Genomic DNA, 22782 nt, shown 5'->3' with positions numbered 1-22782 from the left:
TATTTAGATAAATCTTAATAATGTATTTTAATCAATGAGTTAGAAGTCTAAATTATTTATATTTTTCTTGCATAAACATCCAGAATTCTATTAGACTAAAACCTATAGCTCACCCAGTCACCATCATTATAGCTGCTCTTTTTTTGTGATAGGTCCACATTTGTGTCTTTTTCCCCAGAGCAAATGCAATGAAATTGAAAAAGGTGTAGTATTTTTAAGACTTTCCATTTAAGGTTAATCTAATCTCCTTTTTTCCCCCATTTTATTATTTTTATAATACAATGCTTTACAATAAAATAGCAGACATTATAACCAATAATTAACTTGTAATAAATGTATGTACATTGTGTCAGGTTTGCACATGGTTTCTGGTCACTTGGTGGTGCTATTATTCCTTATAGTGTCACTACTGTATATTGTGTTTCTTTAAATAAGGCCTTGAGCAAACTCTTGTTTAAACTCATGCAATATTTACATAACACAATAGCGAATCCTCAATCAGGCCTAACAGTAATAACAGTCCTAAGAGCAATAAAATAAACAGTAATAGCTTGTGCTTACAGACAAAAGACATTGCTAATCTGCTGAACCATGGGGTAAATTAAAAGTCTGTCTTCTTGCTTTCATTTTCGAAATCAGTTTTTTTTATGTGTCACTACAATTGGCACAGTGATAACGATCACAACTGCGCAAACTGAGAGAATGACTGAAGTCAGTATTCTGCATATTTTGTTCCTTTTAAGTTCTGCTTCCTTCTTTTTCAGCAGGGAGTCAAAGCCTGGGGTGTAGAGATCCTCCAGCCAAAAATTCAATTTCCTAGGATCTTCCTATGAGACAAGAGAAATCATCAGGCAGGGGCACGTTCTAAAGAAGTATTCTGCAACATTGAACACAACTGTTACACAGAGCATATTTTAATAATTCTAAACAGATGGGTCAATCTAGTTACTACTAGGTACAGAGGATGGCTCATATGGCACCTAAAATTTCATTCATTTGTTCATTCATTCATCTTCAGTAATCACATTACCCTGCTAGTCCATCACTGGGCACCATGCATGCACACATGCACACACACACACACACACACATACATACACACATTCACAAATAGGGGCAGTTGCGAGCCACCAATCCACCTGCCAGTATGTTTTGAGAGAACCCAGAGGAAACCCAGGAGAACATGTGAACATGTTACCTGAAGTCAGGATCAAACTGGGGACCCTGGAGGTGTGAGGTGGCAATGCTACCTGCTTTACCACCATGCCCCTCTGTATCTTCAATTTTTACTCATACACAGTAATTCATCTACATAGCTGGGGAATTTTGTTTTGTTGAGTCAGTTGCTTTGCCTTGAGATATTAAGACTAGTTAAATGTTAAAAAGTGGTATGATTAATTGTTCTCGCTCAAACATTTCCCGTTATTATCCCTTAAACTCTTGGGTTAATATTCAGATAGACATCCTAAATCAGTATTCAGAAATGACATTCAGTAATTGATTCAGTAGTTGAATCAGAAGTAGTATTGATTCAGAAGTTGATTCCGTAATTACTATAAATAATTTAGTGAACTTAATTTAATAATTAAGTAGTTATGTAGTTATGAGAGTCTGTGTGTATTGTAAATGGTATCCTGTGATGGACTGGCATCCCATCCAGTGTTTCCGAGATCGGCTCCAGAGTGGGCGATGCTAGTCTGGATCCATAGATGGTTCCCAGATGGTTTAAGGGTGTAATATGTAATATCTCACTATACATCTGAATAACTGTGATTTAATTCTGATATACTAATTTCAACTGCACTAATACTGTATATTCCTGTATTGGTTGAGTGCTATGCTATTCAATGTTCTGACATTTATACTTGTGAGAATAACTATGTGAGTAGACAATTGATAATTACAAACATTAGTTTTCATCTATCTCTTATTCAGTACTATTTTTTGAGTGACAACACAAGTAATACCAGTCTGTACCTGATAACTGGCTAGGTTGCCATGCAAAGAATGTCGGTCATAGTCCTCAATGGTCCAGGATGGTTTATATCTCTGGTTCTCGTCCATGTCAGCAGTCCTTAGGTCTACATAGAGTGGGTTTTGCTTGATCTTTGGTTTCAGAGTGAGTGGTGTGATGTGTTGTTCCAGTTCATTGTCTCTGAAGTCAGGCCTGCCCTCTAGTGATGATGGTCTTTCTGCCTCCTTCTTTACTCTACGCTCTCCCTGAAGGAAGAATACAGAATGGACCTTAAGCATGAAGCCAATGAATATGTCAAACATATACTTGTGTTGAATAGATAATGATGACAATGGATGATGGTAATGAATATGATGAATAATATATGCACTACAAACAAGAATGGATGATCCCTCAAATATTAATAATGATAATAAAAGCATTAATAATAATCCAGCAATATGCATAGAGACTGACTGAAATTCCAGACTGAACCTTGATTGTTTTACTGTGGATAAAGTTTATACATAGGAAACAGAATATGCCCTTTCATTAAATGCTCAAATATGAATATGACGCAGCACCAATGGGGGGATTTGTGTAAAAACAGATTTCATATCAGAATAGTGAGAAGCATGCTGTAAAACCCCACATTATTTATGCGCATAAAATTGAGATCACTGGAAAAACTAATTTCGGTACAAAGACTAGTGGAAAATAAAACATAGGAACAAAGACTAGTGGGGAAATACAGTGTAAGTAACACAATAAGAAGAAAAATTTTATTTAGGTACAAAGAGCAGTGGAAAATAAAATTTAGGTAACAAAGACTAGTGAAAAAAATCAAAACGTAGGTACAAAGACGAGTAGAAGAACATATTTTTGGTAATGAACACCAATGGAAAAATAACATTTAGGTACAAAAACAAAAGACTGAGTCCTGCAAATGTCAAACAGGATCATATATACATCTAGGTATATTTTAAACATAATCTTAAAGATATTTTAAATACATTTTAAATATTCAAGAATGTCTGTTTTTTTAAAATGGTCTATATATGTGTATAAATGCATATGGTTGTTTTTCAGTAAACCTTTCTGACAAAAGTGTGACCAATGACTTTTCCAACAACTGTAAAAAATACAAATTAAAAATTAATTAAATAAATAAAATAAAAATCATTTAAATTAACACAAATTTCACCATTATCCACCTCTGTACAATCAAGCCTTATGTTTTGCTCATGGTGCTAACGAGAGCTTCCATACCTGTGAGTATACTCTGTTATGCCACTGCCTTTGGCCAGACAGTGCTGCTCCTATCTGGAACATCCCGTGGGTGGCTGGTAGCATCCCTACATCAAGTTGGAGGAATTTCTCTGGGTGATTATTGTTGGGGAGAACAGTAATGTCCATGTTTATATCCCAGCTAACATGTACCTCTCTTGACTCAGGCTCATTGCACTCATTACTTATTAATGAAGAAGCAGGTGTCAGTGGCAGGTGTGTGTAACCCTATCTAACCCATGGCGTGGTTTAAGGAACCCATGTGAGGGGAAAAGAGAAAACTCACACCTATAAGCTGTTGACTATGTAACACAAACAGTACTCTATGCACATTTTCTCCCTTATTTCCAAGCCATGGTGTCATTCAAACAAATATTAGTGGTTATATGAATGCCCAGAGAATGGCTAAGAGAGTTTGACTCTTAGCCCAGGATGTTTCTTGGGCATTATACCTAGCAATCATGGTACTGTCGTATCAGTAAAATGTACAGTATATCTCTCTATGTAATATTCTAAGAATATTACAATATTTTTTTCTAAAGTCAATATGAATCCCAACAATTGGTGTAAGCAATTTAAATTTCAGCTCCGTTAAAAGGTAAAACAAGGAAATGTTAACTATTTGAGTTAACTGGGTACTTGATGTCTGCTGGTTACACTTTCTTAAGGAGTCTCTAGCTATGCACACAATACATCTATACTTATTCTTGAACATCACTCTCTAACACAACTAATTCTGTTGATTGCGGAGATCAGTTAGTTAAACTCAGAGATTCTTACCACTAGAGGGCCTGGGTGATTTAGGTGACGTGCTGTAGGTCAGAGAGTGACCTCACAAAAAAGTCTGTCTGGATGTCACATAAGACAGACAGGAAGGGAGAGAGGAAGAATTGTTTAGCAGCATGTTGTATTCAGACCAGCTGGACATCTCCATCATCCCCACACTAACTGGGACCTGCTAGCTTTCAAACATCCAGGGTTAAATTTGCCAGCATCAATCTGCCACTACTTTGAGCTTATAATAAACTCCTGAAAACCAATTTGGCTGATCCTAATTACATTCTGAGTGCTCATGCGCTTAACGTTGAAAATAAAATAAAAAACTGTATTAAATGTTGATTATGATACCAAATTTCTGTCATATAGGCCTACATGCTAGAATTCACTAAGATATCAGCATTGTCACACCCCAAGCTTTCCACTCTAAATCTTCAGCTAATTACCTTCACAAGTTGTTTTGTGTATGTAAGAGTAAATTAAGCACTAAATTCCGCAGTGCTGTAGCAAGTAAAGACCTCGGTTTCTCAGCCTCTTTCTCATCTCATGAGAATGATAATCTGGTTCTCTGGAAACACATTTTACCTAGGGACCCTGGGAAATCACTTCCACTATTCCTCCCACAGTGACGTCATGTTTCCGATCATTGAACAGCATGTGGTACATCTTAGATTGTGAGAGAAGAGTACAGAGCTTTAACAGCTTCAAAAGGGAGGGAAAGCAAAAAATTTTTGTGGATCATGTGCATGTGTTGTGAAACCTGAAAGTAATATGTCCATCCATCCATTTTCTGTACCGCTTATCCTACACTGGGTCACGGTGGAGCCTGGAGCCTCTCCCAGGGGACACAAGACACAAGGCAGGGGACACCCTGGATGGGGTGTCAACCCACTGCAGGGCACAATCACAAGCACATTCACACACAATGGACAATTTGGAAATGCCAATCAGCCTAAAACGCATGTCTATGGCCTAGGCGAGGATACCGGAGTACCTAGAGAGACCGCCTGACGCATGGGGAGAACATGCAAACTCCACGCACAAAGGTGGGATTCAAACCCCTAACCCTGGAAGTGCGAAGCAACAGTGCTGATCACTAAGGCACCATGCCCCACAATATGTATAAAAAAAAAAAAGTATGGATTCTTTGAATGGTCTGTGGCTCTATCTTTCTAAAGGGGTTCCACATGAAACCTTTTCTAAAAGACAAACCCTCTGTTGCAAGATTATACACAGAGCACTTTTTGAGAAATCAAACTCTTAGAACATCTTTATCATCTGGTAAGTGCTCGTTCAAAGGAAACACAACAGCAAGGCAATTACAAAATCTCAAGCATTTTTGCTCAATTTAGTCAAATAATAAGTAAGCTGAAATAACTGGCAACAGTCTTCCATCTTGTGTTTTGTCATCTGGTAGCTGGTCAGACAAACGAATTTTTCAGCATACAGGAAACCCTATGTTTAATTTGGTCTTACACAGTACACCTTAAAGGCAAACTGAAAAGCCTTTGTACAGAGGGTGGAGGTTACTAAACGTGTTGGAAGGGGGAAATTTGAGACAAAATTCTCGAATTGCTTGGGAGTTCAAATACATTTATACTCTCAAGCTGGACAAAAGGAGCTCTCATGAGCTCCTGAGGTAAACTCTGTCGCCCAAACGCACTTCAATCCATGAAGTACAGGAAACGAGGGCGTGGCTCAAAAGGCGTCAGGTAAAATCTGACAGGAAATAAAAGAAGCTCTCTTTCTTTTCGGTCATTCATATATCGTGTTCACTCTTCTTTACATAATTTGTCATAACATAACACCACCCTGTGTGCGAGAAAGGCGCTATATGGATGATTATTCTTCTCTGTGTAACCAAATGACACCGCTAAAGCGTTAGCACGACGGCATATATGATGTGGTGCGCTCCATGAGATTTCCCTGAAGCTGCCCGTTATTTTTGGGAGGACGCTCCGCCCAGTGACAGGCGAGCGAAGAGAGAGCGAGAGAGAGAGAGAGAGAGAGAGAAAGAGAGAAAACTCGCTTTACTTTCACAGCCGGGCTCATGTTCAAGCTGCTGCAGTCGGACGAAGCTGACGGAAAAGTGTCGAAGTCGGAAAAACCGAGCGAAGTTGTTTAGCTTGCTAAATAGTAAACAACATGGCGAGGACGCAGTAGCGTAGGTAGCAGAATCAGACTGCTGTAGTCATTTAACTAACTAGAGGTGAAGTGTGAAACTGCCTTGAATATATATTTATATATATATATATTTTTTCTCTCTCCAAGGGAGCTTTGAGATCATCACTATGGCAGTTGAGAAGTCTTCGGGGAAAGGAAAAAAAGCGTGGAGTTCGTAAGAAACGGCAACCTTTCTGGAAACAGAAGCGTGATTGTCTGCTGAGACGATGAAGAGTTTACACTGCGTTGGTTGTCATTGTAACGGATTGGACAAGTCTCTGTGTCGAGCAGGACACTTCACGTTAACGGAGGGATTGCCTCTAAGGAACTACACTATTATGTTAATATAATAGAAACGTCCCCCAGAAGGGAAGTGTTGGCCGACTGGAGTTGAGGGACACTCGCTGGTTTTGCTCCGTCTTGAGGATGTCCGGACGCGTGAAAGGTCGCATTTACGTGCTTGAGGTCGTACAGTACTTAAACACACTGTGTTATTGCATTGCAGTGCTCCCCGGGTATTTCACTCAATCCAGCAAACCTTTAGTATCTGTTTCCTCTTAAATGATCACCTGTGCTGATCTGATCATGGCATTGAGGTCTAGAAAAGCGTGGACGAATGTTATGGTCGGGCTTTTGCTCGGGTTCACTGCAGCATCATGGCTCCTGGTGCCCCGGGTCACTGAGCTCAAAAAGACCTCCATGTGCTCACCGTACAGTCTGGGTAAAGTTTCCGAAATAGTAAGAACGCCCATAACAAGCGACGCCTGGCCCGACAGCCAGCGCAAAGCATCCTCCAGAAGCTACGAAGAGGAGGATGAGGACCAAAGTGTGGACAAGCCAAGCCATGGACGACCCATTCCCCATCCCAGACACTTCCTCTACGTTGGAGTCATGACTGCCAAAAAGTATCTGGACTCAAGAGCAGTGGCCGCATATAAGACATGGGCGCCGAGCGTCCCAGGAAAGGTGGAGTTCTTCTCGAGCCACGGATCGGACTCCGTGCCACTTCCTTTCCCGCTACCGTTGGTCTCGCTGCCAGGCGTTGACGATTCGTATCCACCACAGAAGAAGTCCTTCATGATGTTGAAGTACATGCACGATCACTACCTGGACAAATACGAGTGGTTCATGAGGGCGGACGATGACGTCTACATCCGAGGTGAAGAAGCCAGACAGGGGTTCTGGGAAGTGGTCTGCCCTGTGCTTTTAGTGCCAAGTGTGCAATTACGGAATGGCAGCTTCCTTTCCAAGCCTTTTAATGAATGGTCAAGCTTTGAAATATGTCCAGCTGCTGCCATGGGTACAGGCGATATATTTCACTATTTCCTGTCGAGTGAAGTGTAAATCTTAGTGTGAGCTATTGGAAATCCATGAAAGCTTGCACAGATGATTAAGGGAGGCTAAGCGGAATGTACAAGTCTCATCTTTCAGGCAAATTTCTGACATGAAACCAATTGGTGTTTTGTTCACGCAGTGCAATAAAAGGCAGCATTACTTTGATGATTATTGCACATGTACAGCCACGAATGTCTTGGTTAAAATACTTTCTTTTGGATTTATGTTCACCGTAATGTTTTGTAAAAAAGACATTCAACTACATCACCAGTATATTATAGACTAATCTCATTGTGCGATTTTATACAGCTTTGGGAGGAGCTGTTCCTTGTGCATTCGTTTAATTGAATTGGTTCAAGCATAAAGTTTCCAGCGTAATTATGTAGTTATTTGTCATATTTGCATGAATGAACTGTGACCTACAAAACAATGAAGTAGGCTGATTCCTGTGGTGACTTTGAGAAAAATGCCATGTATTAGATAGAGGAGGATCATTTGGGTTTCTCATTACGTCTGTCTTTATATAGTACGAGAATGTATTTCCGTGAACATGTCTAATCAGTGATGATTTTATTCTTCATTTCGATATTGATACTTTTACTATAGTAAATAGAAGTGTTCTGTGTCATGGGCAGTGAGAGTTGTGGTGATTTGTTTCTTAATTTAAGAAGATTTGTGCTAATCCTTTTTGCTTGTGAGTGTGATTTAACCTACTTTAACCTTTTTGTCCTCATGGGGACACGGTGGCTTAGTGGTTAGCATGTTCGCCTTGCACCTCCGTGGTTGGGTATTCGGTCCCTGCCTCCGCCCTGTGTGCATGGAGCTTGCATGTTCTCCCTGTGCTTTGGTAGTTTCCTCCCTCAATCCAAAGACGTGCCTTGCAGACTGATTGGCATTTTCTAAATTGTGTCTGCGATGGCTGGCATCCTGTCCAGTGTGTCCCGAGTTCCCTGGGATAGTCTCCAGGCTTCCCTGTGACCCCTGTGTAGGACAATAGATGGATTTTAGTCTTTGCTTTCTCTCTCAAGGCGTATATATTTTTTATTGGTGGCACTTTTAATAAAAAACTAACAGAAATCTTCCTAAACTAAGAAACAGTAATATCAGTTTGTAAGTAAGGTGTAACTTTTATATTTCCCATTGAATGAACACTGAAAGCAAGGAGCAGTACAAGCTGAAATGTGCTGCTCCTTTTATTGACCCTGTCATATAAACACTGAGGTGGAAAACCATCACATATTGGTTTCATAAAAGAAGAACGATGTCTCTCAGAGCTCTTGAGCAGTGAATTTTCTTCTTGAGCAGTGAATGTTTACATACCCTAAAGAAAACCCAAATGTAATAATGTCGCCCACCCCCACTCCCTCTCGTAATTTTTCCGCTGTCCGTCTGTCTTAGGTGAAAAGCTGGAGCTCTTCTTGCGCTCGCTCAACAGCAGTAAGCCTCTGTATCTGGGACAGACAGGTCTAGGCACCACAGAAGAACTGGGCAAGTTGGCACTGGAGCCTGGAGAGAATTTTTGCATGGGTGGCCCGGGCATGATCTTCAGCCGAGAGGTGCTGCGCATGATGGTGCCTCACATCGGCACCTGTCTGAGGGAGATGTACACGACGCATGAGGATGTAGAGGTGGGCCGCTGTGTCCGGCGATTTGGGGGAACCCAGTGCGTCTGGTCATATGAGGTAAGCCAGTGTTAGTGCATGGCATGGAGGCTTAGATGTACATGTTTCTCCTTATTTGCTAAGTGATAACAAGTTTTCTGTTTTTACCTGTATTTTTACTTGAACAAGAATGATCCAAAATTATTTGTATGTGCAACACTGTGTGTAAACTATAGGGTTAATAATTAAAGCTGCAGTACTGAACTTTTGCCTCTCTATTGCCATCTCTGTTTGAAACATAGAACTGCAAGTTACTTGTGGAGTTGTTGTTTTTTTTCCCATGGGTTGTGTTTCGGCTCTGCTGCTCTGCATGGATGAATCTGATGGTTTGTGGTATAAGTATGGGTTGTATATTAGCTCCAGTACTTGACAACAGAGGTGTTGGGGGATAAAGGTTTCTTGGAGTAGAGGTGAATTGCTCTCTCTCTTATAGCTAATAAACAGGTGGAATCAGGTGTGGCTCCTGCTTGGTTGGAATGAAAACCTGCACCCACATTGGCCCTTTGCGGATAAGATTGGACACCCCTGCCATAGACCATAGCAAAAAAATAAACTCGATACTTAGCTGAATCAAGCAAACAAGTGCGCTAATGTTAGCTGACCCGTTCAACAGAAGAAAAGTTCTCTGCATCAACCTTCAACCACTTCAAATCCAGAGTTTTCGGCAAATCTCAAAAGCCAAGCCGATATTTATTCTGGCTTTAGCTCGGGCTCTGTTGCTTTCCCTTTTTGACTGCAGGCTCTCAGCAGTTCGAGGTTTCTTGGTTTTGACAACCGCTGATATCCCAGATGTCAACGATGACTGCGTTTAGAATGATTCAGATTGAAAGCAGCCATCTAGATGACAAGTTTCAATTCTAAGCAACTCTTGTAAGGACAAGCTACAAACATCCTCAGCCCCCCACACACGCGATATAGTAGCTGGCTCTTCTTCTTTCTTTTTACGGACGTGACATAACCACGCAAAGGCCTAGTGCTGTCAATGGCCACACAAATGACGTCAAACTGACGTTTGCTGCGAAATCCGACCCGACAGCTCAAATGATAAATCATAATTATAAGCTTGTTGTTGCGAATCGGGGTAAGGAAAGGAGACAGTTTTGAACACTGTTTTTTTTTTTTATGTACTTGCTCAATAATTGATTTTTGTTCATTTTTAACCCAAAAAAACTTTGATAATGCAGTTTTAATAATCGTGCAGAACTGAGCCAGTTTCAGTGTGATTCAACCGTATTATCCTGTTGTCTTTTCTGGTGCTGTTAACAATGAATGTGTTCGCCAGAAACAACTAGCAAATGACAAAAGTAATATTTGTTAGAATATAGTGTAGCATTGCCAACTAACAGCTCCAGGGTTCCAGGTTCAGTCCTGAGCTTGGATTACTCTCTGGGTGGAGTCTCTCGTGTTCTTCCTGTATACATGTGGGTGTCCTCTAGGGAAAATTACAGGATGGTGATGCTCACTGATGCTGCGTTCACACATACATCGATCTTATCGCTGCAAGTCGCCAGCCGCTGTACTATGAAGTCACTGCTCGTTAGTGCTGCTCGTTCCCGGCTGCCGAAGCAGCGACAAGCCGGACACTTCACCAAAGATAGGAGCTACACTGGGATTTTGCTCAGTTGCAACAAAAAGTGAATTTTTCATTATTATTTATTCATTTAATTAATTAATTTATTTTTTGCTTTAAACCCGTTAAGATCCTAAGCTAAGCTACATTTACATTTATTTACATTTATTCATTTAGCAGATGCTTTTATCCAAAGCGACTTACAAATGAGGAAATACAAGCAAAGCGAAATATCAAGCGGAGAACAATACAAGTGCTACTATACAAGATTTTTAATTGAGTTCTAGAGAGGCAAAGTGCACAGAGTTGAGGTGTAAAAGCCAGAGTAGGGTTTTTTTTGTTTTGTTTTTTAGGATAATGTGGGGTTGGCGTTTTAGGGGTTAGTTAGGTATACACGGAAGAGGTGGGTCTTTAGCTGTTTTTTGAAGATAGTGACAGATGACAGCAAAAAGCTAAGCTTTTTAAGCACAGCATTTTTTTTAAAAGTTAAGCTTTTTATGCACAACATTTACAATGACAGCAAAAAGCTAAGCTAATTGGCTACTGCCACAATGGCACTGCTTCTGCTAATGAGCGCGGGTGGCCATGGGTGATGTGTACTCACTCTTCTTCACTCCCATTGGTAGTTGCTGCACCAAGTCGGTCCAAATTTGCATGAAGTTGAACTTTTCTAAACTTTGTCGCGTCGCTGGACACGCCCACATCCAGTCGCCAGTGGTCGCCATCGTGCCTGTTACCGGAAGTCGCCAGATCTCATTGAAAATGAACGGTCTCCAGTCGCATTGTCGCTTCGAGTAGCTCTGTGTGTGAACATACCTTAAAACTGGTGGAAGTGGTAGCTGAGCAGTTGAGATGTTGGACTTCTGATGGGAAGGTCGTGAGTTCAAGCTGCCACTGTTAGGCCCTTGGGCACGGCCCTTAACCCTCAACTACTCAGTTTTATAAATGAGATCATTGTAAGTCGCTCTGCATAAGGGCGTCTGCCAAATGCTGTAACATAACGTAGCGTAACTTACAGCTCATAAACTGAACTAATTCTATCCGAGACTACTTTTTTTTTTTTTTTTTTAAAGCAAAGGGTCGTCACACCAAATATTGCCTTTGTTTCATTTATTACTGTCTAGTGCTTTTTGTAGTATTTTTTTAAAATGGAGAAGCATTTAATTACGTTATTTTTGAAGGCATCTTTGTTCTACAGCATTTCTTTGCATGACTTTTTGCACAGTACTGTATGTGTTCTGGCATTAAGCCCGGTATTCCTGGATTAGACCCTGGATCCAGCGCGACACTGACACGGATAAAATGGTAACTAAATATGAATGAATGAGTGAATGAAAGAAAGCAGTGAATGGAGAAAAGAGCACAAGAGGAATTGCACTTACTTATTGGAGTCGTTATAGTCTTGGATATCAATCACTTAGACCTGTTTTAATTTAATGAAAAGATTTAAGAACATGAAGTTCCTTGATTTAACAGCCAATACCATTTACAGTAGTATTCATCATGCTCAGGAGGAGTCGACTGGTCTTGCGGAGCACAGGAAATCTAAATCACAAAATAAAATTTGTGTGCCTCATTATTTACCGTTAAAGTAGGCAGACATTGATTTTATTTGAAAGTTGGCAGATGTTTCACTGGACTGGGGAGTGGCCTGAAGGCAGCCCGTTGAAGACAGGTGTGTTGGTAACATGCTATTTTGAACTCATGTTGGATTCATGGTGTCATCAAGGGCATTGTGCTCCAGGCGGCCTTGCAGTCTGCCTGTCGGTGTGTGCTATCTCCATCTTAACGCCTTCTCAGCCTCTTCATTATTTATGAGATTTGTAGGCCTGAATACAGAGCGAGGCTGCGGTACGGTTTAGCAGCTTTTCCCATGGAAGGAAACAACCGTAGCCATCTTACAGTAAACAACTGCAGGCAAACTATTCGAGTGGCAGAGAGAACATCACAGTAACTTATTTAAAGATCCTCAGTGGAGTTGCATCGTGCATCTCATAACTTCCCAAGTTATTGTAGTCTGGAGAGTTCACAAGGACCACTTTTAGTGCAGTTCTGCATATCTTGCATTCAGAGCAATCTACTGTAAAATCTCATTTCAGACACCATGTGCTCTAAGACACATTAGTTTACTGCTAGTAGGATTTAAATAAATATAATAGCTAAATCCGTGGACATTTCCCAACCACGTTTCCCAGAGATTAATAAAGAAATTGAATTCATGGGTAAAGCGAGTTTTTACCAACATACTGTATGTACTACATGTATTATTTAGAGATTGTTTAATCCTCCCTTTTGCAAACTGAAACAGCTTCCCTGGTCTCATATCCATATTGATTAAAGAAGATTCCTGCAAGTTTCCTCCTAGCAGGAGTCAGTTTGGGTTCAGCCCTCTCTGGTATCACACCCTTCTGCTCTTCAGCAGCGCTGATGAATTTCAGCGAGTCTCCACAATAATTAGAGTATCTATGCATGCGCATGTTTAATTCATTGCCTGTCATGGTGGTGTTGGCATACTTATTAATATAATCACATATTTGTTCCCCTGCTTTGCCACTTCATATAAGTGCACATGATGGTGACTTAAGGGACCTCATTTTAGCCATTCACAAATTAAAAATTGATACAATTTTATTGGGAATATTGACCTCTTACACAACAAATACAAGCTATCTAAAATATTCCCCAAATAGAATCTGCAACTACTTTTGCTGCTAGAATAATGTGACTCATAGTGAGAGCATTTGCAGTCTACTGCGGTAAAAAGAGCCCTTGGGCATTGTTTGCTTTTACATCTGAGATTTTAAGGGTTTTCTGCTTGTTCACGTAAAGCTAGTCAGCCTCGGCCAACACTGTTAATAAGGAACAAACTTTATCTTTGTGTTTGGCTTTTAAACCCAACTGCATACAAATCACAATAGTGCAGAGCAAAGAACAATCTCACGTTGGTCTCAAAAAACATTTTCTCTAAAAAACCCCCCCATGAAACACAATCCCTTCAAGAGTCCTACAAATCCACAAAAATTCCTTTTGTTCTGGGACTTTGAGCAGGGAGTCGGCCATTTTAAGGCCTGTCTCAATTGTAAAGTCCTTCCATTGCACCGGAACGTTTGCTCTGTAAAAAAACCCAAGGAGCATCGATGTTCACTATGTTCCCTTACTGGAAATGACATCATGTTTTCCGAAGCCTTTCAGTTCGAAAAAAATGGAGGATGAACTCTCAGCCAACTTCGGGCTACAAATGTAAGTAGCTTGTTATCGTTGTTGTAGCTCTCAGATGATTGCTTACATTATCGATTTTAACTTTTTATTTGACAACCCTCTATATACGGTTTGTTTGAGCCTAATGACTTTTAAGTGTTTAACGATTTAAAAAATAATAATAAAATTCACTATCTTCTGTATGACCCTGCTTGACCTATTATGACAGAAAATAAATATTTGTAAGTATTTAATTTTGGTGACGTTTTACCACATGAGTACGTAGTCATGTTGCTGGAAATTCAGTTATCAAAGTCCCAGTGTCCTTTCCAGTGCCCTAACTCATGTACACCATATACTGATATACTACCTACTGATGTAGGGAGCTGGTTGAGACATACCCTATGTTTACACTTACCTGGTGCTCAGTGTAACTTGTCCTCCTGACATACCGAGCCTTCTCATTGTTATTGCTTTTCTGGTTTTGATCTTTGACTCTTTTCCTGGTTCCTGATTCTAGTCCTGTCTACTATGACAGTCTGTTTGTTGATCCTTGCTTGTGATCACGTTTACATTACGACCTTGCCTTGTGTTTTGGATATGTCTGCCAGTTGTAAAATAAAGCATTTTAACCTGCACCCGCAACCTACTCTGCCATCTGACACATGGGATAAAATATAATTGATGTAAGTGCATCGTGTAACATGGTCTATGTCAGGCAAGCTTCATATCTGAGCTCTCGCATGAAAGTAAAAACCTCTGTTTCATGATATTCCAGTCCTGATGCACACTTTTAGTCTCAACAAGATGCCCTGTGAACCTTTCTGGCAAGCTTTAAAAAAAATCAAATCAACAAAAACACCTGAATAGTGCGCTTCCTATTTGTATCTGATTAGAACACATTCTCTGTTCATTCCAACTAATATATTCATATATATCTCGTACTTACTAATGCATTTAAACATCAAAAATAGCACCTCAATATACATTCCAGCATAATAATAATAATAATAATAATAACAATAATAATGCAGAACGTTATCACTATATTGATGTACTGTATCGAGCTGCATTTGTATCAAACCACAGTACATGACTATAGCTATAGATTTATGAAGCACTTATTAAAATGGAATTTTCTGGTGCGTTTCTAAGTTTTTTACAGAAAATGATATGGCACATTGCAAAGATGGGTTGATAAATTCACTGAGCTTTGTGATGTTTCTGCCATCATCTCTCCTGATCAAGACTTACCGTAGGAAATCAAGTTATCCTTGAGACACTTCACAGAGTATATGTCATTGATTGATAATTTATAGCACTACAGAAGATTTAGAGTAATATCATCGTGTTTTCTGCAGAAATAACTCTCCTAAATCGGACCGACGTCTGTATTTGAGGGCTGATTTGCATTTGTAGGCAACATCTTCATTCTTTGTATTCAGGGACATAATGATTTAACTCGCTTTGTTGCACTGGGCCGTCTGTGCTGTACTGCTCGGCAGTGCTCCTGAAGCATTATTCAAGCCTTTAAATTGGACCACAATTTTAGCACTGTAACCCAGGCGACAGGGATAATTCTATAATACTGATTCTGCTGACTTTGTATTGAGCTGCACTGAGTCTGGGGGTGTGTGATCACAAGAACAACAATTTGCCTGTACTCACTCCTACAAGTTTCATAGTTTCCAGACTAACTGACCAATTTGTGACGCAGAGTGCTGGCTGTACATGGAAAACAAGAGTGTGCACATCATGTTTGTGAAAGGTTTTGCTTCATACTGGAGAATATCCGTTCAACTGATGGCATTTGTAAGATTGCGATCAGGAAGTTAGGCAAGGTCCTCAGACTGAGGCTCAGGAATGCATAATATACAAAGGCAACACAATTTTAATGGCCAGATTGGTTAGTAATCTAACTGTACATCATTACATGGAAATAGCTTAACTGCTATACACCTGTTTCCTCTCAAGGTTTTGTCCTTATTCCATCTTAGTGATGCTTTTCTTGCCATTGCAACATTCAATTTTCTGTAAAGCTGCTTTTGTGATAATGCCTGATTACCTACCATTTAAAGGGCTATACAAATACATTTGAATTGACTCGACTCAAATAATACTACATAATACGCTATTGAATGTTCAAGTGGTAGATTTGCACAAACGTCCATGTTATAAGAAGAAATATGATCGCGCTACCAGGACGAAAACATCCCAGTTGCTAGATTTTGCAACGTGCTGACGCAGACTTCATCTTGCCTTTCCTTAAAAAGGCAAACGAAACATATATTTAACATGGAAATAAGTAAAAATGTGCACACTAAGACCTCTCTAGAGTGCTTTAGAAATAAGCTTACTTGGCAGGTGTATGTGAAGGGGACTAACAGTTTAAATTTTGTGTAACATCACTACTTATTACACCCAGTTGCATAGATTTGATAAATGTTATATCACTGCCTTGGTTAAACTAGACACAGCAATGCCACATCTTTTTGATGCAGTATACCACAGAAACAGGGCAGAAACAATTGCAAAACTTGTACACAAACTTTCCACTCCCTCAGCCCTAGGTTAAGAAATAGTCAATAAACTAGGACTCCATTGTTGAATGTGCAGTTGCAAACAGGAAGAAACGGTGTTGTTTAAATGAAATGAATTTTTTTCAATTATAACAATATATGGCACTGTGGCCTAGGAGGTTATGATTATATGTTTGCATTAACAATTCAGTTTTCATTCTTTCATTCCAATTTGAAATGTATAAAAATAAATAAAAACACATTGAATTCAACGTGGCTGTCAATTTATGCCATATGAAACCTTTCCTTTCATCACTGAACAGATTATATGATTAAGTGCAGTATAATATGGTAATATGACAAGCTGTGTTTTATGTCTTATTAATTAATTTTATGTTCTTAAGAGAAGAACAGAGAGGCTAGTCAGGAAACTCCTGTTATAGCTGCTATATTGTAAATCATAACAGGAACTAACTTATTTCTCTATAACTATAAATGTAGAAGTAACTAACATAATAAACATGTATAAAACTATAAATGTATAAGCATAACTATAAACCACCACAGCATGGATTATATTTCTATAACGGCTTGCCATTTTTTCATTCCCTACATAGTACACTTCTATACACAGAGTATTTTGAAGAAACACTGAAATTTCACAAGGCAGAAAGTGACCATAGGTATGTGAATGACGCTGGAGTACTGTATATACAGTCAGGCACACTAATATTTGAACATTGAAAAAGTTACTGTTCTTTTAACTGTCGACCACAGGATATTGGAGTTGAAATTATATAATATATGTGAGCTCATAGTGTAGACTTTCAGCTTTAATTTGAGCATATTTAGATCCAAATCAAATGAACAATATAGGAATTACAGCACTTATATATATATATATATATATATATATATATATATATATATATATATATATATATATATATATATACACGGTTCCTCTTTTTTAGGCAAGAAAAAGTAATTATAAATTAAATTGTCATTTTTAATACTTGGTTGCAGTCAATGAGTGCCTGAAGTCTGCAACCCATAGCTATCACCAGATGCTGCTTTTCGTCCTGCTGCTTTTGTCAGCTTTCATATCATCAGTCAATACAAGGAACCAGTACTCTTCTTTTCCCATCTTTTTTTTTCTTTCTTTCTTTCTTTCTTTTTTTATTTTTTTTTAGTTGTTTTGGCAAACTTTAATCTGGTCTTCCTGTTGTTGAGGCTTACCAGTGGTTAACACCTTGATTGTTGACTTTGACACAGATACACCTACATCCTGGAGGATGTTCTTGATCTAGCTAACTGTTGTGAAGGGGTTTTTTTTTCTTCTGAAGAATCTTTCTTCTTCTGAAGGGTACTCTCTCACCAGAGAAAGAATTCTTCTGTTATTCACCACTGTGTTTTCTGTGTTCTTCCTAGCCTTTCATTGTTCCTGAACTCACCACTGTGCTCTTTCTTTTTAATAATGCATCAGATGATTGATTTGGGCACACGTAATTTTTTTGCTATCTGTAATATGGGTTTGTTTTTCAGGCGAACGATGGCTTGCTTCAATGGCAATGAGCTCTTTGGATTTCATATTGAGAGTTAACGGCAGCAGATTGTAAATTCATATGCCACACTTGAAATCAGTTCTAAACCTTTTTTTCTGCTTACTTGTAACTGAAATAATGAGAAAATAACACGCACCTAGTCGGGGACAGCTGAGCAGCCAATTGTCCAATTACTTTTGGTCAGCTATAAAGTGGACCGCATATAAAAATTGGTAGACAGTGGTGGTAGACCCCTAAAAGTTTATTTCCACTCAAGTGTAAATAATAGTGACATTTTACTCTGTTGAAATGCTAAAGTGAGTGAAAACAGTGAAAGTGGTCATTAGAGCAGTTAGTCTTGCTTCAGAGCTTTTCTGTTTCATTTCTGCCAGATTATACTGTCATGGTGTTTATTTTTATGTCAATATTTTTATGATACTAAATATAGCAAATAGGAATCCAGGCAAAGCTTATCTTTTTCCTGAATTTTATTCTCCTTTGTTTGGCCATCATTGGGATAAAATGAATGAGCATCACCTGTCTCCACTATTCATCACAGCTGGGCTTAAGACTGTGTTTGTGTTTGTTGGGTCGAACTGCTAAAAGCTGTGCTCAGTTGTTAGAAGGGAATACTCAAACAAGGGCTGTCATTATTTTGAATGGTTGTTGTGTGATTATGAAGTGAGAATAGTTTGTCAGTGCTTAGTCACTGCCCACTCTGTGGAAATGGCTAGTGGAGGAAATGTCTCTGATTGGCAATAAACCTCAGAAAAGGACAGCTAAGATTGGTCTGAAAGCAGTTCTGCTTATTTCTGCATATCAGTAGTTGATTATGCGTAGATTTGAAGTAATTTGCTTTTTAAAGTAAATGTGGGGTGCACGGTGGCTTAGTGGTTAGCACGTGTGCCTCACAGGGTTTGCCTCACAGGGTTTGCCTCACAGGGTTTGCCTCACAGGGTTTGCCTCACAGGGTTTGCCTCACAGGGTTTCCCTCCACCTTTGGGGGTTCGATTCCAACCACAGTCCTGTGTGTGCATGTTCTCCCTGTGTTTCCTCCGGGTACTCCGGTTTCCTTCCCCAGTCCAAAGACATGCATGGTAGGCTGATTGGCTTGTCTAAAGTGTCCATAGTGTGTGAATGTATATGTGATTGAGCCCGGCAATGGATTGGCACCCCATCCAGGCTGTACCCTGCGCCTTGTGCCCCATGCTCCCTGGGACAGGCTTCAGGTTCCCCTCCACATAAAAAATGGATGGATCTTGGTGCAGTTTGTGGTTTACCGAATAGAATGCAATGCTTGTGACCCTTTTTGAACTACATATGACATTTTGTTAAAGTCAAAGCCCCAGTGTGCTGCAGGTTCTATGTTTTAGCTGCCTGCAATCTTAATTGACCAGGCTAAAAAGTGGTATCTGATGTAATGTGATAACTTATGGAAAATTAGCTAGGTAGTTAAGTGCATTAATACAGATTACTGGAAACAGATGAGTATATGGTCATGTGCCACATTTACATTATGCCATGTTTAACTGCAAAGTTATTGTGCCTGGTACTAGCAGCACAGTTACATATATGACAACCCTGCAGTTTATTTTTGCTTGATTTTTGTCATTTTTTCCTCCCAGGTATCTGTGTGCATTCTGATTCTGAAACGATGGTCTGTTGTCTGTGCATACTGATTAATCCATTAAGTAAACATAGTTCATCATCAACCAGATCATGCCTTGGCTGATGTGCATAGTGCAGCAGGTGGTGGGTTTCAGAACCAATAGTTCACTAATAGTTACAGCACAGAGGAGCATCACACCACTGTGAAACACGTTACATTTAAACATAGCTACGCTATGAGGCTAGAAGTTTGTGGAAACCTGACCATTACACCTATATGTACTTTTTGAACATCCCATTCCAGATTTAGTCCTGTTTTGCTGTTAGAATTAGCTCTACTCTATTGGGAAGGCTTTTCACTAGATTTTGGAGCGTGGCTGTGGGAATTTGTGCTAATTCAGCCACAAGAGCATTACTGAGGTCAGACACTGATGGCGGGTGAGGAGACCTGGCTCATAGATGGCGTACCAGTTCATCTCAAAGGTGTTCAGCGGGGTTCTGTGCAGGCTACTTGAGTTCTTCCAGTTTAACCTTAACAAAACATGTCTTGATAAACCTCAATTTGTGCACTGCCATGCTGGAACAGGGTTGGGCCTCTTAGCTAAAGCGAAGGGAAATTGCAATGCTACAGCATACAGAGACATAAGCGTTTTACCAAATAGTATACATAGCAAATTAAAACTTTTCAAAAGTCATCATTGTAAAAGTCAATAAAGAGTAGGGTTTTTTTTTTTCCAGATTTTTGAACCTTCAGTTTGATCAGGCATCTACTAATTAAAAGCTAATAGCTCTGACATGAAATCTGTTTGCCCAGGAGCGTGGGCTAGTGATTTGTCCACATCTGGTACGACAGATTTGCAATCATGAAAAAACAAAAAAACTAAATAAAGAAAATCAAAAAGGCACAGTACCTTTCATCTAAGAACAAGGTGCCAGGTTTTACCAGATGGCCAATTCAAAACAGCAAATGCATGCCTAATAATGCGATGATGTGTCCTCTGGTCATTTAATGCTGTTCTGTAATTAGATCTTCAAAACCGTGAGGATTGCTTTCAAGGTACTTTAGTCAGCAAGCGCCATTCATGAACTGAGAAAGACGTGGAAATGGACTGCATTAGCACCGTATTGCTGTCATGTCAGCCTAGGATTAAACAAGCAGCAATGCAATATTACAGGGATTTTTTTTTAGCTGACATAACACATTTCCCCAAAGCAAGTTTAATAATTATGCAAAATACATTGTATATGTTCAATACAATTTACAGAATAAACACATCTTGTTAGCCAAACACAACACGTGAAGGAAGCAGCATTGCATTTTGCAGTCAAATTACACCTTTCTGTCCAAATAAGGTGTTCCTTGATGGATGTGGTAATTGCTTTCAGAGCATCGACTTTTTTTTTCCGTTCAGTGAAACGTGTCATAACGATTGAGAAAAAAGGAGCGATCTGAGCGAATCCTTTTTCCACCCACCTCCCCTCTGGAATGGCACTGAAAGTGCTAATCTTGCCATCTGCCCTTAAATGAGAGCCAGATATACACGCCAGGATGCTGGAGCTTCATGTCCACATGTCAAGTGTTGGACCTCAAGGTCTTTACGGGCTCCTTCTGCTTCCTTTCAAGTGCTTTTCTCGCAGGCTGAAAACGAAGGTTTAGAAGCTGATTAAGTGCACACGTGTAGCCCAGTGCACTTCCCAAATCCAAAGTTAAAGCTGCGCTTATATGTGCGTTCTGGTGTGATTATGCGACTGTTGCCATTTAATAGGAAATGGACTATTTCATAAGCCAGCTGCTGGGAGCCTAGAGGAATGAAGACGATTAAACTGGGTAAAAGATTAAAATCCAGTATAAAAAAAAAAAAAATAGCCCAGTTAAAGCCATTTTGATTGCTCTGCGTAGCTGTTTCAGAAAGCTGAATATCTGCTGTTATGAGCCATCAATACCATCACCGGTTACCTCAGTAAAGTCACGATGCTCCCTGTTGTAGTTAAAAAAGCTGACATTGTGCCAGCATGTGCCTCCCATATGGCTTAATAGTGCAGATGTCCTTGTGTGCGATTGAACTGCTCTCTTAATACAGGCAATAGTACCCGAGTTTTATCGGTTAGTCAGTATTTGAGTTCATATACGTAGTACAAGTGGTAAAGCCTCACTGCCTACCATTTCAGAAATGCTGAGAGCTTCCAGGCTAATGTGCAACTCATTTGCCCCATTAGAGGAGCACTGAACAGAGTCAGAGTAATCTGTCTTCCAGAGAAATGTGCCATGTACAGGGCTCTCAGCACATTTAGTACCGTGTACCACGGAAGCACATAACTAGTTCACAAATTACATACACAATATTTATCAGGGCTGAAACTATCAAGCCAGTTCTGTGTTTATAATGCTTTACAGTTTGCCAATATGTGAGGTAGAATTCTCAGTGGATGGTGGTGCGGTGCGGTGCAGTGTAGTGTTGTGTAAATATGTGCAGAAGATCATTACATGGGCATGTATACTGGAGTTCCTGTGCTCGAAGCTGAGAACTTGTTGTGAGACATAGAAAGGTCCAGTGTGTTAGCATGGCTGTGCTGACAGCCCTGACAGATGGCTGCTGTGAGAAAGCATGGTATGCATTTACGTGGTACAGCGTGGCTGTATGTATGTTTATATACAGTCTCCTCCATGTCCTCCATGGTATGCCTTTACCCTCCATGTCCTCCATGGTATGCCTTTACCCTCCATGTCTCCATGGTATGCATTTACAGCATGGCTGTATGTATGTGTATATACAGTCTCCTCCATGGTGTGCCTTTTACGTGGCTCAGCGTGGCTGTATGTATGTGTATATACAGTCTCCTTCAAAAGTATTGGAATGCCAATGCCAGTTCTTTTGTTTTTGCTATGTACTGAAGACATTTGAAGAAGAAGAATCCTTTATTTGTCACATATACATTACAGCACAGTGAAATTATTTTCTTCAAATATCCCAGCTTGTTAGGAAGTTGGTTAAGGGCCTTGCTCAAGGGCCCAAAAGCAGCAGCTTGGTGGTGCTGGGGTTTGAACCCCCGACCTTCTGATCAGTAACTCAGATCCTTAACCGTTGTTATCCGACACCACTGGGCCTTTAACACACCTAGATGTGTTAAACAACTTAAAACATGCCACTTTTTGTGTGAAGCCACC

General features: G+C 39.8%; 2 protein-coding genes across 3 annotated transcripts in view; one reads left to right on the top strand and one right to left on the bottom strand.

The window, feature by feature from the left end:
* Window positions 1-4812, bottom strand: part of LOC128620195 (major intrinsically disordered NOTCH2-binding receptor 1-like) — a 5173-nt gene extending 361 nt beyond the window's left edge. Inside the window, exons 1-3 of the mRNA XM_053644935.1 lie at window positions 3224-4812; window positions 1978-2214; window positions 1-827 (exon numbers count right to left, since the gene is read on the bottom strand). The exon at window positions 1-827 is cut by the window's left edge and continues 361 nt beyond it. Coding sequence (XP_053500910.1) covers window positions 636-827; window positions 1978-2214; window positions 3224-3370 — 576 coding nt within the window. The 5' untranslated portion in view covers window positions 3371-4812 and the 3' untranslated portion in view covers window positions 1-635. The remainder of the gene's footprint in view (window positions 828-1977; window positions 2215-3223) is intronic.
* A 737-nt stretch (window positions 4813-5549) lies between these two features.
* The window catches only part of chsy3 (chondroitin sulfate synthase 3), a 53263-nt gene continuing 36030 nt past the window's right edge, over window positions 5550-22782 (top strand). Inside the window, exons 1-3 of one of the 2 annotated variants that reach the window (XM_053644934.1) lie at window positions 5550-6182; window positions 6290-7340; window positions 8915-9198. In XM_053644934.1, coding sequence (XP_053500909.1) covers window positions 6743-7340; window positions 8915-9198 — 882 coding nt within the window. In that variant the 5' untranslated portion in view covers window positions 5550-6182; window positions 6290-6742. Of the gene's footprint in view, window positions 6187-6289; window positions 7341-8914; window positions 9199-22782 lie in introns of both variants that reach the window. The other variant, XM_053644933.1, reaches the window with a different exon arrangement.

Source organism: Ictalurus furcatus, chromosome 16 (genome assembly GCF_023375685.1).
Source record: "Ictalurus furcatus strain D&B chromosome 16, Billie_1.0, whole genome shotgun sequence".
Taxonomy (NCBI): Eukaryota; Metazoa; Chordata; class Actinopteri; order Siluriformes; family Ictaluridae; genus Ictalurus; species Ictalurus furcatus.
Note: the sequence above shows the minus strand (reverse complement) of the source record. Positions and strands in the feature narration are given on the sequence as shown.